Source organism: Nicotiana sylvestris, chromosome 10, assembly GCF_000393655.2.
Source record: "Nicotiana sylvestris chromosome 10, ASM39365v2, whole genome shotgun sequence".
In the NCBI taxonomy this organism is placed as follows: Eukaryota; Viridiplantae; Streptophyta; class Magnoliopsida; order Solanales; family Solanaceae; genus Nicotiana; species Nicotiana sylvestris.
In genome coordinates this window covers 115797455-115813576 of record NC_091066.1, presented here as the reverse complement: position 1 = coordinate 115813576, position 16122 = coordinate 115797455, and the positions used below count along the sequence as shown (strand labels likewise).

General features: G+C 41.8%; 1 protein-coding gene across 1 annotated transcript; it reads left to right on the top strand.

Annotated features, from left to right (window-relative positions):
• Positions 1–3443: 3443 nt before the first annotated feature.
• LOC138879841 (uncharacterized) lies at positions 3444–4265 on the top strand. The gene has a single exon (XM_070159480.1). The coding sequence runs from the start codon at positions 3444–3446 to the stop codon at positions 4263–4265; it is 822 nt and encodes a 273-aa protein (XP_070015581.1).
• Positions 4266–16122: the final 11857 nt, after the last annotated feature.

Here is a 16122-nt window from a genome sequence, read left to right as displayed (position 1 = left end):
TCTGCGGGCTGCATGTCCATTATGCGATCGCATATGCGATCATAGATCGTGTCTGGGCTCCTATTTTCTAACTTTTAAAACCCGATCCTATCTCATTAAAAACACCCCATTAGACCCCTTTTAAGGTATTCTTCTGCAAAAAAAAAGAGTGAGAGGGGAAGTTCTAGAGAGAGAGGGTTATCCTCATAAAATCCCCACTCAATTCTTGCGTAAACCCTTGAAGATTATCAAATAAAATGTGCTAGGCCTTCACCCCAAGAGTTAAGAACTTGAGCCCTAACCTTTGGTTTCGAAATTCACACTAGAATGAGTAATTAGCTTGAGGGATCATGGGTATAAGAATGGATTTTCTTGCATGCATAAAAGGTAAAAGGGTATGGAGATGTTGTTAACTAAAAAGATAGCAATTGGGGTGTAAAATGATAAAAATATCTCACAAAAAGGTCCTAAAATCATTGTGCACACTTAGTGCTTGATAATTTACTTAAATGAGCTAAAATCTTATTCATGACTCTAATTCTTGGTTCAATTTTTAATTTTCATAAAATAGATCGAAGTTGCTAAGAAATTTCGGAATTTATTATAAGGATTTAAGGAAAGCTCTATGGAGGTATGTATGGCTAAAATCCCCTCCTCTTAGAAATTGAGCCTCCATGGTGCCCATGCAAATGTTGTAAGTCCAAAAATTGATTGATGTAGTACTGGTAATGTCAAATGAATTGATGTTGTGAAAATATATGTGGAAGGTGCTTCTCCATGTGTTTAATGTTTTATTCTTTGTAAATTGAGGATGTGTGGAGAACATGAGCTATGTGCTAAATACCTTAATGTCAAGTCAAGGTTACATTGTGATTAATATGCCGAACTAGATGAATTCCTCTATATGCTTATAACTTAAATTGCTTTTGTATGTGCCTATGATCTTAAATGGCAATGTTCATGTTGAAAATGGGAATAATGTGAAACGTGATTTATGGAATGTAGTAATTGTGGCCCCAAGTGTCGATGAACTAATACATGTGAAACTAAAGATTGAAGTGAGATGATTAATGGAAAAGGGTAACGTCTTGGTCAGATGGCTTAGACGATCGGGTCGTGATCGGACGCCATATTACACACACATGGTGGTAATATATTGATAATTGAAACTGGAAAGTAAGAATGAAATAAGGGAAACGTCTTGGTAGGACGGATTAGCCGATCGGGCCGTGATCGGACTCTGCTCAAGGAAGCAGTGGTATTGTGGATGATGATGCAACAATATGGGATGCCCCAACCTAAAATTTTGGAAACGATGTGAAAACTATGTGAACCTTTTATATTCCTGACGTGGAGTTGAATTAATGCTTTGTAGTCCTTATGATTTCTTTTTACTCTTGTATACTTGTTCTTTCTAACAGGATGGTGTTTAGTTATACATACTAGTACTATTCCATGGTACTAACGTCCCTTTTGCCGGGAGCGATACATTTTTGAATGAATGTAGGTGGCTCCATAACAGACAGTGCCAATCGCTCATAGCAGAGTATCCTCCTCTCAAAGCCTTGGTGAGCCCCCTTTTCTCCTCCAAGGGGTTATGTCGTACATCTTTTGTTGTAGAGTTCCACTTTTGAGGTATAGCCGGGGCCTTGTTGCCGGCGTTGTCATAATTGTCTTTTGTATCTTTAGAGGCTCCATAGATGTTTGTGTGGGTTCTGTTCGGGTGACGGATGGGACAATGTATTACATAGTAATTCTAAACTCTAGCTCTTCTAAATGGTAACTATATGAAATCTTCAAAAAAAACTTAACCACGACTTATGTTTCGTGTTATGAAAATGAATTAATAATGTTGAATGTACGATTTTGCTATTGTATAAATAAACGAAAGCATGGTTTCTCAATCGTATTGAGCTGGGTATAAATTGTTAAAAGGCTTGCTCAGTTGGGTTAACTCGATTGAGCATTGGTCGCGCCTCCCAATGATGAGGTGTGACAAACTTGGTATCAGAGCCTAAGATTTTGAAGTGTACTAAGATGTCTCGGAGCCGTGTCTAGTAGAGTCCTTCTTATCAGTATGTAGTCGACCACATCTATAAGTTAGAGGCTACTTGGGCATTTACGAATAACACTCTTCTTTGATATTCTGGATCATGCGGCAAGACTTGTTACGAAACTATTCCCCCTCTAACTAGTGCATTGTTCTATCTTTCAGTAAATGACACCTAAGAAGAAAGCGAGAATTGGCCAAGGAGCCAATGCCACCTCAGGAGTGGCTGATGAATCACTGCTTAATACTGCAGGTGAGGGTAGTCGCCCTGCTATCACCCTGTCGGGTTCTCCTATTTTATAGCAGACTACCCCAGTTCCTACATCTGCGGAGGGTACTACTATCCCTCCCATTGATACTCCTGTTCCACCTCCAGCCCCAGCTTCCGGTTCTGGTATTTCTGATAGCGATCTTAGGGGAGCTATTCAGATGTTGACTCACCTAGTGGCCTCTCAGGCCCAGAGGTCAAATGTTGCACCTAGTTCATCTAGCCAGCAAGGGGATTCCACTAGTTCCAGGGTGAATAGATTTCTTTAGTTAGAACCTCCAGTGTTTACGGGTGCCAATCTAGAAGAAGAACCTCAAGATTTTATTGATGAGATGCACAAGACCCTCAGGGTTATGTGTGAAATTGAGAAAGAGGGAGTTAAGTTGGCCGCCTAACGTCTGAAAGGAGTGGCCTACTCATGGTTTGAGTTGTGGGAAGATTCCTGTGAGGAGGAGAGTCCTCCAACGAGGTGGAGTGAGTTCGCTAATGCATTTATAGATTATTTCCTATCTGTTGAGACAAGGGTAGCCCTGCAGTAGAGTTTGAGAACCTGAGGCAGGGTAGCAGAAGTGTGTGGGGGTACCATATGGAGTTTACCCGCCTGTCTAAGTATGTTATTCACATATTTCCCACAATGGAGGCTAGGGTGCGCCGATTTGTTCAGGGCCTTAATCCTTTTACTATTAATGAGGCTTCTACAGCTGCATTGAATTCTGATATGAAATATGGAAAGATGATGGCATTTGCTCAGGCCACATAGAACCGTAAACTGAAGAACATGATGGAGAGAGAGGGTAACAGAAAGACCCAGTCTACGGGCAACAAGGGTGAGTCACTAGGTTGGGGAAGAACAACTTTCTAGGGAGGGACATCAAGGTCGTCCCAATCTGCTACACAGTCTTCAGCCAGTGCACCACCATCAGGGCCCAACCACCACCAGCAGTAGAGTCATTTCAGGCCATCCAGGGCAACAGAGGATCCCATCAGCGGGGTCAGTCAGGAGGGGGATCCCAGCAGTAGTAGAGGTCCCCGTGCCCCAAGTGCGGGAAGATGCACTCAGGGATTTGCTACTTAGAGTTACCTGTATGCTACTAATGCGGGATGAAGGGCCACATTTAGAGGCATTGTAATACATCCTGCCAGGTTATGGCTAAGGGCACAACACAGTCAGCCAGTCCAGCAGTTGCTACATCTTCAGCCCCCTCTCCAGCTCGAAGTACCCCAACACCCGTGTGGCGAGGTGTAGCTAGGGGTGGTGCGAAGAGTTCGGGAGGACCCAACCGGTTCTATGCCATGAGTGGTCTCCAGACTGCAGAGGCTCTTACAGATGTTGTTACAGGTATTCTTAGTGTCCAATCTCATGATATGTATGCACTTATTGACCCCGGTTTCACCTTATCCTATATTACCCCTTTTGTTGCTATAGAATTTGGGATACAACAAGAACAACTTCATGAACCATTCTCGGTATCTACTCCAGTGGGTGAGCCTATTACGGTTGCACGAGTTTATAGAGGTTGTGTTGTCATAGTACGTGGTAGGGATACTATGGCCGATCTCATTGAATTGGGGATGGTCTATTTTGATATAATAATGGTAATGGATTGGCTATATTCATGTTTTTCCAAACTTGATTGTCGTACTAGGACTATGAGGCTTGAGTTTCCTAATGAGCCCGTTGTTGAATGGAAGAGAGATAACGTAGTGCTTAAAGGCCGGTTTATTTCATACTATAAGGCCACAAAGATGATCAAAAAGGGGTGTATCTATCATTTAGTTCAGGTTATAGACACTGATGCCGAGGCACCTAGCCTCGAGTCCGTACTAGTTGTGAATGAATTTTCGGATGTATTTCCAGATGAGCTCCCTAGGATTCCACCAAATAGGGAGATTGATTTTGGGATCGACATGATGCAGGCATGCAGCCTATATCAATTCCACCTTATAGAATGGCACTGGCAGAATTGAAAGAGCTAAAGAAAAAACTGAAGGATTTGCTAGAAAAGGGTTTCATCCGGCTGAGTGATCGTGGGGCACACCAATCTTGTTTGTAAAGAAGAAAGATGGGTCACTATGGATGTGTATTGACTACCGGCAACTCAACAAAGTCACAATGAAAAATAAATATCCTCTACCAAGAATAGATGACTTGTTTGATCTATTGCAAGGTGCTACGAGTTTCTCAAAAATTAACTTGCGGTCCGGGTATCATCAATTGAAGATAAGGGAGCAAGATATTCCAAAAACAGCCTTCAGGACTCGGTACGGGTACTTTGAATTTCTGGTGATGTCTTTTGGGCTTACAAATGCCCCGACAGCTTTCATGGATCTTATGAATCGAGTCTTCAAGCCTTATCTAGACTCCTTTGTGATAGTGTTCACTGACGATATTATTGTGTATTCCTGAAGTCAGGAGGACCATGCTGACCATCGCAGGGCAGTTCTGCAGACTCTTGAGCAACATCAACTGTATGCAAAGTTTTCAAAATGTTAATTTTGGCTTGAATCTGTTGCGTTCTTGGGTCATGTCATCTCTAGGGAAGGAATTATGGTTGATCCTCAAAAGATTGTAGCAGTGAAGAATTGGCCTAGACCTACCACTCCAACAGAAATTCGTAGTTTCTTAGGTTTGGCTGTGTACTATAGGAGATTTGTGGAGAGGTTTTATACTCTTGCCTCTCCATTGACTAAATTGATGCAGAAAACAGTTAAGTTCCAATGGTCCGATGCTTGTGAAAGGAGTTTCCAAGAATTGAAATTAAGATTGACTACAGTACCGGTATTAGCCCTGCCATAAGGTACAAAGGGATTTTTGGTGTATTGCGATGCCTCAAGGATCGGGTTTGGGTGTGTGTTAATGCAACATGGAAAGGTTATAGCCTACACTTCTAGGCAACTCAAGAATTATGAAAGAAACTATCCAACCCATGACTTAGAGCTTGCGGCAGTGGTGTTTGCGCTATAGATTTGGTGACATTATTTGTATGGGGTCCATGTGGATGTATTTACGGATCACATGAGCCTTAGATATATTTTCAAGCAGAAGGAGTTGAATCTGAGACAAAGAAGATGGCTAGAGTTACTCAAGGACTATGAAATTGATATTCTCTATCACCCGGGAAAGGCTAATGTAGTGGCGGATGCTCTTAGTCGAAAATCTACGGGAAGTTTGGCTCATTTGGAGGCATATCAGAGGTCGTTGGCCAGGGAGGTTCGCTAGTTGGCTAGTTTGGGAGTTCACCTTGCGGACTCTAATGAAGGAGGAGAGATTGTATAGAATAGGGCTGAATGATCGCTTGTAGCAGAGGTGAAGGAGAAGCAATTCGATGATCCATTATTAGCACAAATGAAAGAGAGGATTCATAAACACAATACCACAGCTTTTTCCCTTGGCGGTACCAAGGCTACCTGTGTGTTCCAGATATTGACAGTGTTTGGGAAAGGATCATGGATGAAGCTCACACTTCCAGGTATTCCGTGCACCTAGGGTCTACGAAAATGTATCATGATATCAAGGAAGTTAATTGGTGGAACAAAATGAAAAAGGACATGGCGGACTTTGCGGCAAAATGCTCGAACTGTCAGCAAGTGAAGGCCAAACATCAAAGGCCCGGTGGATTGGCCCAAAGCATAGAAATTCCAATGTGGAAATGGGAGATGATCAAGATGGATTTTGTGGTAGGGTTACTGCGCACTCCGCGCAACTTCGACTCAATTTGGGTAATCATGGACTGACTCACGAAATCAACACACTTCTTACCAGTTAAATCTACTGACATAGCAGAACAGTATGCTCAGTTGTATAGCAAGGAAATAGTTAGGTTGCATGGTACTCCAGTCTCAATCATTTTAGATCGAGGGGCTCAATTCACGGACAACTTTTGGAAGAATATTTAGCAAGGTTTGGGCACGTATGTAAATCTTACACAACTTTTCACCCTCAGATCGACGGGCAACCAAAGCATACTATTTATACGCTTGAGGACATGTTGCGTGCTTGTGTTCTCAATTTCAAAGGTAGATGGGATGATCATTTGCCAATCATAGAGTTTTATTATAACAATAGCTTCCATGCTAGTATCCAGATGGCGCCATTTGAAGCATTGTATGGTAGGAGATGTAGGTCTCCTATTGGGTGGTTTGAGGTTAGAGAAGCAGAATTGATAGGGCCGGACCTTGTGCATCAAGCCATAGAGAAAGTCAAAATGATTAAGGAGAAGTTGAAAACTACTTAGAGTCGCCAAAAGTCTTATTCGGACGTTCGTCGTAGAGATTTGGAGTTCAAAGAAGATGATTGGGTATTTTTTGAAGGTTTCCCCCATGAAGAGTATAATGCGGTTTGGAAAGAAAGAAAAATTGAGTCCAAGGTATGTTAGACCGTACAGAATCATTCAGAGGATTGGTCAGGTGGCGTACAAGCTCGAGCTACCACCCGAGATGTCATTGGTACACCAAGTCTTCCATGTGTCTATGCTGAAGAAGGTAGCGGGAGATCTGTCCACTATTGTGCTAGTTGAAACTATTGAGGTTAATGAGGAACTGTCATATGAAGAATTTCCAGTTGCCATTCTTGACAGGCAAGTCCGAAAATTGAGAAATAAGTAAATTGCCTCCGTAAAAGTGTTATGGTGGAACTAGCAGGTAGAGGAAGCCACTTGGGAAGCCGAGGAAGAAATGAGAAAGAACTACCCACATTTGTTTGTATAGCCATGTAATAGCTTTTTATGCATTTGGTCTTTATGAACCCTTATCTTTTGAATTGATATATGTAAAACTGTTTTATCTTTGTTATATGTTGCCTATGCGGCCATGGTTGGTGTTGTACAAGTTGTGTTGTGTCTATAGAACATGTATATGCGCTTAGGATATGTTTCTGGGGCTCTATGACAGGTGGATAGGCCTAGTTACAAAGGAAACTCTGGCAAAATTTTTGGAAATTTAGGAAGTTAGCCAAATTTTGGGTTGTGGATATGTTTCATGTTGAGAAAAGCTGAGGTTGCATAAAAATTTCTAATAAGTGAACCTTAATCCTCATTCGAGGACGAATGATCTTAAGTGGGGAGGATGTAAGGCCTCGTGAAAATTTCTACTCAAAACCCGAAAACTCGTAGTGCAAAGTTAGGTATATGTGTTAGAGATTATAAAATTCTCCGTGGCGAGCTTGCTCGGCGAGTTCGGACCCTTTGGATTGATCTGTGCATTAAACGGTTGAGGAACAATGTTTTCCAGAAAAATGCATTTATGCGGTCCATTATGCGATCGCAGAATAGGTATGCGGACATCATAGTCGCCTCAGAGTCAGACAGTTTGATGGTTAATTTGAGGTCAATAATGTGGCCAATTATGCGATTGCATAATCAATATGCGGGCCGCAAAGTCATCGCATTATCCCTTTGGAATTTTTGTGAGGGACAGTTCTATGGCGCATTATGCGACCGCAGAACAAGTGTGCAGGCTGCATTTCTGTCGCATACCGGGGCAGTTTGTTCAGGTTTTTGGGGCCATTTTTGCGGTCCATTCTGCGGGCTGCATATCCATTATGTGATCGTAGATCATGTCGAGGATCTTATTTTCTAACTTTTAAAACCCGACCCCATCCCATTAAAACACCCCATTCGACCTCTTTCAAGGTATTCTTCTGCAAAAAAAGACTGAGAGGGGAAGTTCTAGATAGAGAGGGTGATATTCATCTAACCCCCACTCATTTCTTGCCTAAACCCTTGAAGATTATCAAATAAAATTTGCTAGGCCTTCACCCCAAGAGGTAAGAGCTTGATCCCTAACATTTGGTTTCGAAATTCACACTACAATGAGTAATTAGCTTGGGGGATCATGGGTATAAGAATGGATTTTCTTGCATGCATAAAATGTAATAAGGTATGGGGAGGTGGTAAACTAAAAAGATAGCAATTGGGGTGTAAATGATAGAAATCTCTCACAAAAGGGTCCTAAAATCACTATGCACACTTAATGGTTGATAATTTACTTAAATGAGCTAGAATCTTATTCATTACTCTAATTCTTGGTTAAATTTATAATTTTCATAAAATAGATCGAAGTTGCTAAGAAATTCCGGAATTTATTATAAGGATTTAAGGAATTCTCTATCGAGGTAAGTATGGCTAAAAACCCCTCCTCTTAGAAATTGAGTCTCCATGGTGCCCGTGCAAATGTTGTAAGTCCGAAATTTGATTGATGTAGTACTGGTTATGTCAAATGAATTGATGTTGTCAAAATGTATGTGGAAGGTGCTTCTCCATGTGTTTAATGTGTTATTCTTTGTAAATTGAGGATGTGTGGAGAACATGAGCTATGTGCTAAATGCCTAAATGTCAAGTCAATGTTACATTGTGATTAATATGCCGAACTAGATGAATTCCTCTCTATGCTTATAACTTAAATTGCTTTTGTATGTGCCTATGATCTTAAATGGCAAGGTTAATGTTGAAAATGGGAATAATGTGAAACGTGAGTTATGGAATGTGGTAATTGTGGCCCCAAGTGCTGATGAACTAATACATGTGAAACCAAAGATTGAAGTGAGATGATTAACGGAAAAAGGGTAACGTCTTGGTGAGACGGCTTAGCCGATCGGGCCGTGATCGGACGCCGTGTTATACACACATGGTGGTAGTGTATTAATAATTGAAACTAGAAAGTGAGAATGAAATAAGGTTAACGTCTTGGTAAGACGTCTTAGCCGATTGGGCCATGATCGGACTCTGCATAATGAAGCAGTGGTATTGTGGAGGATGATGCAACAATATGGGATGCCCCAACCTAAAATTTTGGAAACTATGTGAAAACTATGTGAACCTTTTATATTGCTGATATGGTGTTTGTTTGAAGCTTTGTAGTCCTTATGATTTCTTTTTACTCTTGTATGGTTGTTCTTTCTAATAGGATGGTGTTTAGTTATACATACTAGTACTATTCCATGGTACTAACGTCCCTTTTGCCGGGGGCACTACATTTTTGAATGAATGTAGGTGGCTTCATAGCGGACATTGTCGATCGCACGTAGCAGAGTATCCTCCTCTCAAAGTCTTGGTGAGCCCCCCTTTCTCCTCCAAGGGGTTAAGTTGTATATCTTTTGTTGTAGACTTCCACTTTTGAGGTATAGTCGGGGCCTTGTTGCCGGCGTTGTCATAATTTTCTTTTGTATATTTAGAGGTTTCGTAGACATTTGTGTGGGTGGTGTTAGGATGTCGGATGGGACAATGTACTGTATAGTAATTCTAAACTCTAGCTCTTCTAAATGGTAACTATATGAAATTGTCAAAAAAATGTAACCACGACTTAAGGTTTGTTATATGAAAACGAATTAACAATGTTGAATGTACAATTTTGCTATTGTCTAAATAAACGAATGCATGGTTTCTTAATCGTATTGAGCTGGGTAAAAATTGTTAAAAATAGGCTTACTCAGTTGGGTTCACTCGATCGAGCATCGATCGCGCCTCCCACAGTTGGGGCGTGACAGGAAATGGAAATTTTATTATGATATGACCAAACCCATAAGGCTCCCTACGTATCCCCTCTTAAATGGGAATCGGGTCAAGCGTAGTTCAATTACATCAGATGAGGAAATGTAAATAAGATAAGCATAGTATCTCTTGACTGAGTCTGAATTGATTGGTTTTGGCCAGATTTCTCCATCCATTTCTGCAAGTATGAGTGCTCCTCCTGTCATCACTCTGTGAACCATGTAAGGACCTTTCTAGTTGGGAGAGAATTTCCCTTTAGATTCATCTTGATGTGGGAAGATCTTCTTCAGCACCAGCTGTCCGGGTGAAATTTGCCTTGGTTTGACCCTTTTGTTGAAAGCTCTGGACATTCTGTTCTGATAAAGTTGGCCATGACACACTATGTTCATCCTCTTTCCATCGATAAGGGCCAATTGTTCATAGCGACTCCTTATCCACTCTACATCGCTGAGTTCAACTTCCTATATGATTCTTAAAGAAGGAATCTCTACCTCGGCTGGAATGACAGCCTCGGTACCATAAACCAACATGTAAGGAGTTGCCATAGTTGATGTGCGAACTGTAGTGCGGTATCCCAATAAAGCAAAAGGTAACTTCTCATGCCATTGTTTGTGGTTTTCTACCATCTTCCTTAGTATCTTCTTCATATTTTTGTTGGCAGCTTCTATGGCTCCTTTCATCTGAGGTCTGTAGGCGGTGGAATTTTTGTGCTTGATTTTAAAAGTTTCACACATAGCTTTCATCAAATTGCTGTTGAGATTGGTAGCATTATTAGTAACAATGGACTTGGGAACTCCGAATCGGCAAACAATATGATCTTTAACAAAATCTGCGATGGCTTTCTTAGTTACAGCTTTGTAAGATGCAGCCTCTACCCATTTTGTAAAGTAATCAATGGCTACCAGAATAAACTTGTGCCCATTTGAAGCAGTGGGCTTAATCCGACCGATAACATCCATTCCCTAGGCGGCGAATGGCCAAGGTGATCTTGTTGCATTAAGCTCGTTTGGCGGCACTTTTATCACATCGGCATGCACCTGGCGTTAGAAGCATTTGCTGACATACTGGATGCAATCTGTCTCCATGGTTATCCAAAAGTAACCGGCCCTAAGTATCTTCTTGGCTAAGACAAAACCATTCATATGTGGGTCGCAGGTCCCAGCATGTATCTCCTCAAGTAGCTTAGAAGCCTCTTTTGTGTTGACGCATCTTAGTAGTTCCAAATCAAGAGTTCTCCTATGCAAATTTCCTCCGTTGTGGAAGAAGTTATTGGACAATCTCTGGAGTGTGCATTTCTGAGTGTGGTTTACATGCTCTGGATATTCTCCTTTACCAAATACTCCTTGATGTCATGGAACCAAGGTTTTCCATCTGTTTCTTCTTCAACATGGGCACAATATGTTGGCTGATTATGAATCCTCACCAGGATAGGATCAATGTAATTCTTATCTGGATGTTGTATCATGGATGATAAAGTGTCCAATGCATTGGTGAACTCGTTTTGAATTCTGGGCACATGTCAGAACTCTATCTTTGTGAACTTCTTTCTTAATTCCTGCACATGGTGCAGATATGGCAATATCTTGGAATTTTTGGTGGCCCATTCTCTTTGTACCTGGTGCACAAGCAGATCTGGATCGCCGATTACTAGCAGCTCCTGAATATTCATGTCGATTGCCATGTTGAGTCCTAGTATAAAAGCTTCATATTCCGCCATGTTGTTGGTGCACGGAAATTTTAGTTTAGCAGATACCGAATAATGTTGACCGGTTTCTAATACCAAACTGATCCAATGCCCACTCCTCTGAAATTTCCAGCTCCATCAAAGAGCATCCTCCAACCGTCGTATGCTTCGGTAATGTCTTCATCTACAAATGATACTTCATCATCAGGAAAATACATTTTCAAGGGTTCGTAATCTCCTCCCACCAGGTTTTCAGCAAGATGATCTACCAATGCCTGTCCTTTGACCGTCTTTTGAGTTACACAAATAATGTCGAACTCACTCAACAGTATTTGCCACTTGGCTAACTTCCCAGTCGGCATAGGCTTCTGGAATATGTACTTCAGAGGATCCATCCTTGATATAAGGTAGGTAGTGTAGGCACAGAAGTAGTGCCTCAATTTCTAAGTTGTCCAGGTCAAAGCACAACAAGTGCATTCTAGCAAATAGTACCATGCTTTGTAAGGTGTGAACTTCTTACTCAAGTAATATATGGCTTGCTCCTTTCTTCCTTCCTCGTCATGTTGTCCCAGAACACATCTGAAGGCTCCAACCAAAACAGATAGATAGAGTAGCAAAGGCCGTCCTGGTTCCAGCGGTACCAGAACTAGTGGTGGGGACAGGTACTCCTTGATCTTTTCAAAAGCTTTCTGACAATCCTCGGTCCAACTTGTCTCGGCATCTTTTCTTAACATCTTGAAGATGGGTTCACATATAACTGTGGATTGTGATATGAAGCAACTGATATAGTTAAGACGTCTTAGGAAGCTCATCACGCCTTATTTGTTCCTAGGTGGCGGTAACTCCTGAATAGCTTTGACCTTAAACAGATCCATCTCGATCCCTAGACGACTGACAATGAATCCCAATAACTTTCCTACGGGAACCCCGAATGCACATTTTACGGGGTTCAGCTTTAAGTTGTACCTCCTTAGACTGTCAAAGAATTTTCTCAAGTCCGCTATATGATCTGCGACTCTATCTGATTTGATAATGACGTCGTCCACATACACTTCTATCTCCTTATGTATCATATCATGGAAGATGGTTGTCATGGCTCTCATGTAGGTAGCCTCAATATTCTTAAGACCAAACGGCATCATCTTGTAGCAGTATACTCCCCAAGGTGTGATAAAAGCTATTTTATCTGCGTCTTCTTCATCCATCCAGATCTGGTGATAAGCCTTGAAGCAATCTACAAAAGATTGGAGTTCATGCTTGGCGCATTTATCGATCAAAATATGTATGTTTGGCAGTGGAAAGTCGTCATTGGGACTTGCTATATTTAAAACCTGATAGTCAACACAGACCCTGACTTTCCCATCCTTCTTCGGAACTAGCACAATGTTAGCTATCCAGGTTGGGTACTCGACCACCTTGAGAACTTTGGCTTTGATCTGTTTGGTAGCTTCCTCCTTGATTTTCAGGCTCATGTCGGGTTTGAATTTTCTAAGTTTCTGCTTTACTTTCGGACACATGGGATTATTAGGCAACTTGTGAGCCACTATGGACGTGCTCAAACCGGTCATGTCATGATATAACCATGCAAAAATGTCCTCATACTCTTTTAGGAAACGGATGTACTCTTCCTTCTGTGTTGGTGACAAGTGAATGTTGATGTGAGGCTCTTTGATGGTCTCAGCATCCCAGAAATTTAATGCTTCGGTTTCGTCCAGATTGGACTTGGGTCTTTCACAAAATTTTCAACTTCCCTGACAACTTCCTCGGGTATCTCATCTTTTTCATGTGAATCAATATTCTCATGTTGTGTTGCCCATTACCTTGTTACTGTCATTGGTTCATCAATAAAAGTAATAATAATGTTGTAGAAAAGAAAAGTGTAGAAAATAGTAGTGAATAATAAAGAGCAAATGCATTTGATTAAAATTAAACAACATCCAGACAAGTGCGGTTCGATGAATCGAGCATTTATTTTGAAACAAGTAAGTCTTTAAATCTAAATTTCTAAAAATCTTAAATGCCTAGAATGGCTATTGAAAGAAATCTACCAAGCTACCCAGGGACTCGGCGGTCCCAGGACGGTGTGGCGGTCCAGTTCCTGAAAATAGCTCACTTCTTTACAGTCTGAATAGTGAGACCTTCTTCCTCCTACTCCTCAATTATGGCATTGCAGTCCATGTCTTCATCCTCCAAAATAGATTTTTCAACCCAGCTAATGCTTCCTCTTCTTCAGTTCCCCGTATTATATCAGCTTGGTGAAAAGATTGATCTAGACGCGGCATTGGTTCCTCAAGAGGGTAATATGGTCCGCACCATGGAGGCAACTAATCATTGTATTCTTGCCATATGTACTGATATCTGAGACCAAAAGTAGTACTATGACCCTTCAGCCATATTGGTTTAGTGATACCTTGGAGGTTCTTCCCTAGCCCTTTACCGGGCTCATATCCAGACCATGCCAATATGCTTTCTATTTTGTTACTCCATTATTTGTCCTTCTCAACGGCGTTGATACGCTCAGTGTGATGATAAGTCCCCTCTGGCCTTCTTCTATGCCCAATATCCAGTATGGTTTGACTAGTGTAAATGGGGTTACTCTCATCTCCACGAATAATCACCTCCTGACGATTCCATTCGTATTTCAAGACTTGATGTAGTGTTGAAGGCACAGCCCCAGTAGCATGGAACCATGGTCGTCCCAACAAAAGATTATATGAGGCTGGCATGTCGAGCACCTGAAACTTGATGTCGAACCAAGTTGGCCCCATCTGCAAGCAAAGGTTGATTTCCCCGATTGTGGCCCTTTGGGACCCATTGAAAGCTTTCACGTCCATGCTTCCTACCCGTATTTCATTGAAACCTTTGTCTAACCTTTTCAGAGTGTCCAACGGACAAATATTGAGGCTCGAACCTCCATCAACCAGGACCCTAGCAATGAATTTGTTTTCAAATTGCACTATGATGTGCAATGCTCGATTGTGATTCAACCCTTTAGGCGGTAGCTCATCTTCATGGAAGATGATCTTATGGCTTTCTAGTACTTGCCCTACCATATTGGCCATTTCTCAGCCAGTGATGTTATTGGGTACATAAGCCTCGCTCAACACCTTCATTAAAGCAATCTTATGTACCTCTGAATTTTGCAACAATGACAGGATGGATATCTGAGCTGGGGTTTTGTTCAGATGGTCAATGACAGAATACTCATTTGCTTGTACTTTTCTCCACAGGTCATCTGGCCCTGTCTCAGTGATAGGCTTCCTGGTAGTGGCATCCTTGCTTGGTCCTCCCAAATGTTCAGGCGTATAGACTTTTCCAGTCCTAGTCATTCGTTGTTCAGCATCAGATTCCTCTACCTTTGCCTTCCCTTTTTGCCAAGCTTCGGTAACGTAATCCATGGGTATTACTTTTGAGTCGAAAGGAGGTATGGTTGACACTGTCACTGTGAAGTGGAGCTATCTCTACCTCAAATGGAACCGGTTCAGCTACCTCAACCTCGATTGGTGACTGAGTTTGTACCACAATAGGAGTAAGTGTGACTGAAACTTTAAAGTCATCGCCTTCTATAATAAGCCCAATCGACCCTCAGGGTCCCATTCTTCATTCGCCTTTATCACATGTATCCCACCACCTCTATGATCAGGGAGGGGGTTGTTGCGGACATTGGGTGTGGCCTCTTTTGCCTATATGACCTTGTTGTCAATTAGCGTCTGGATCTTATCTTTCGCTATTCGGCACTCATCAGTGGTGTGTCCCTTCATATCGGACTGGTGTGCACAAGTTTTCTTTGGATTGACCCATTGGGATGGATTCTCTAATGCCACGACGGGAATGGAGGTGACATAACTAGCGGCTTTTAACCTTTCATACAGGTGGTCGATGGGTTCAACAATGGTGGTGTATTGTCTGGGTGGCTTGCAGTTGAAATTGGGTCTTGGTCTTGGAATGTTTTGGCAAGTTGGATGTGATTGGAAATGGGATGGTTGGGAGTTATAGGTGTGATAAACAGTGGCTGTTTGGGAATATCTGGGAGATGAAGGTTGATATGTCGGTGATGATGCTTGTTTTGTGGGCGGAGGTGTTGGATATGTGGGTGGAGGTGTTTGATAGGTAAGTAGAGATTTCGGGTCCTGAGCCACCATTACTGCCCCAACATCTCTCTTCCTTGATATGCCGCCTGCTTGTAATGCCTTATTTGTGGCATGTAGTGCCTCAAAATTCATTACCATCCCGCTTTTGATGCCTTCCTCAATTCTTTCTCCAAGTTTGATGATATCAGAGAACTTATGGTTTTTAATTTCCATCAACCTTTCATAATACTACAGATCCTGCGCTCTGACGAAGAACTTGTTCATCTGTTCCTCGTCCAAAGATTGCCTGACTTTGGCCGCTTCCGACCTCCAATGAGTAGCATACTCACAAAAAGTCTCAGTGGGTTTCTTCTTAAGATTCTGGATGTACAAAACATCAGGTGCATTCTCTGTATTGAACCTGAATTGATCCATAAAATCCGACGCAATATTCACCCAATTAGACCATTTCTTGGAATCCTTCCTGATGTACCAGGACAAAGCATCTCCAGTAAGACTCCTCATAAAGAGTTTCATCCGGATCTTTTCATCCTTTCCGACCCCGACGAACTTTTCACAATAGG

Excerpts from the sequence above, each read along its gene's own strand:
- LOC138879841 (XM_070159480.1), top strand. The coding sequence starts at position 3,444 with ATGGCTAAGGGCACAACACAGTCAGCCAGTCCAGCAGTTGCTACATCT.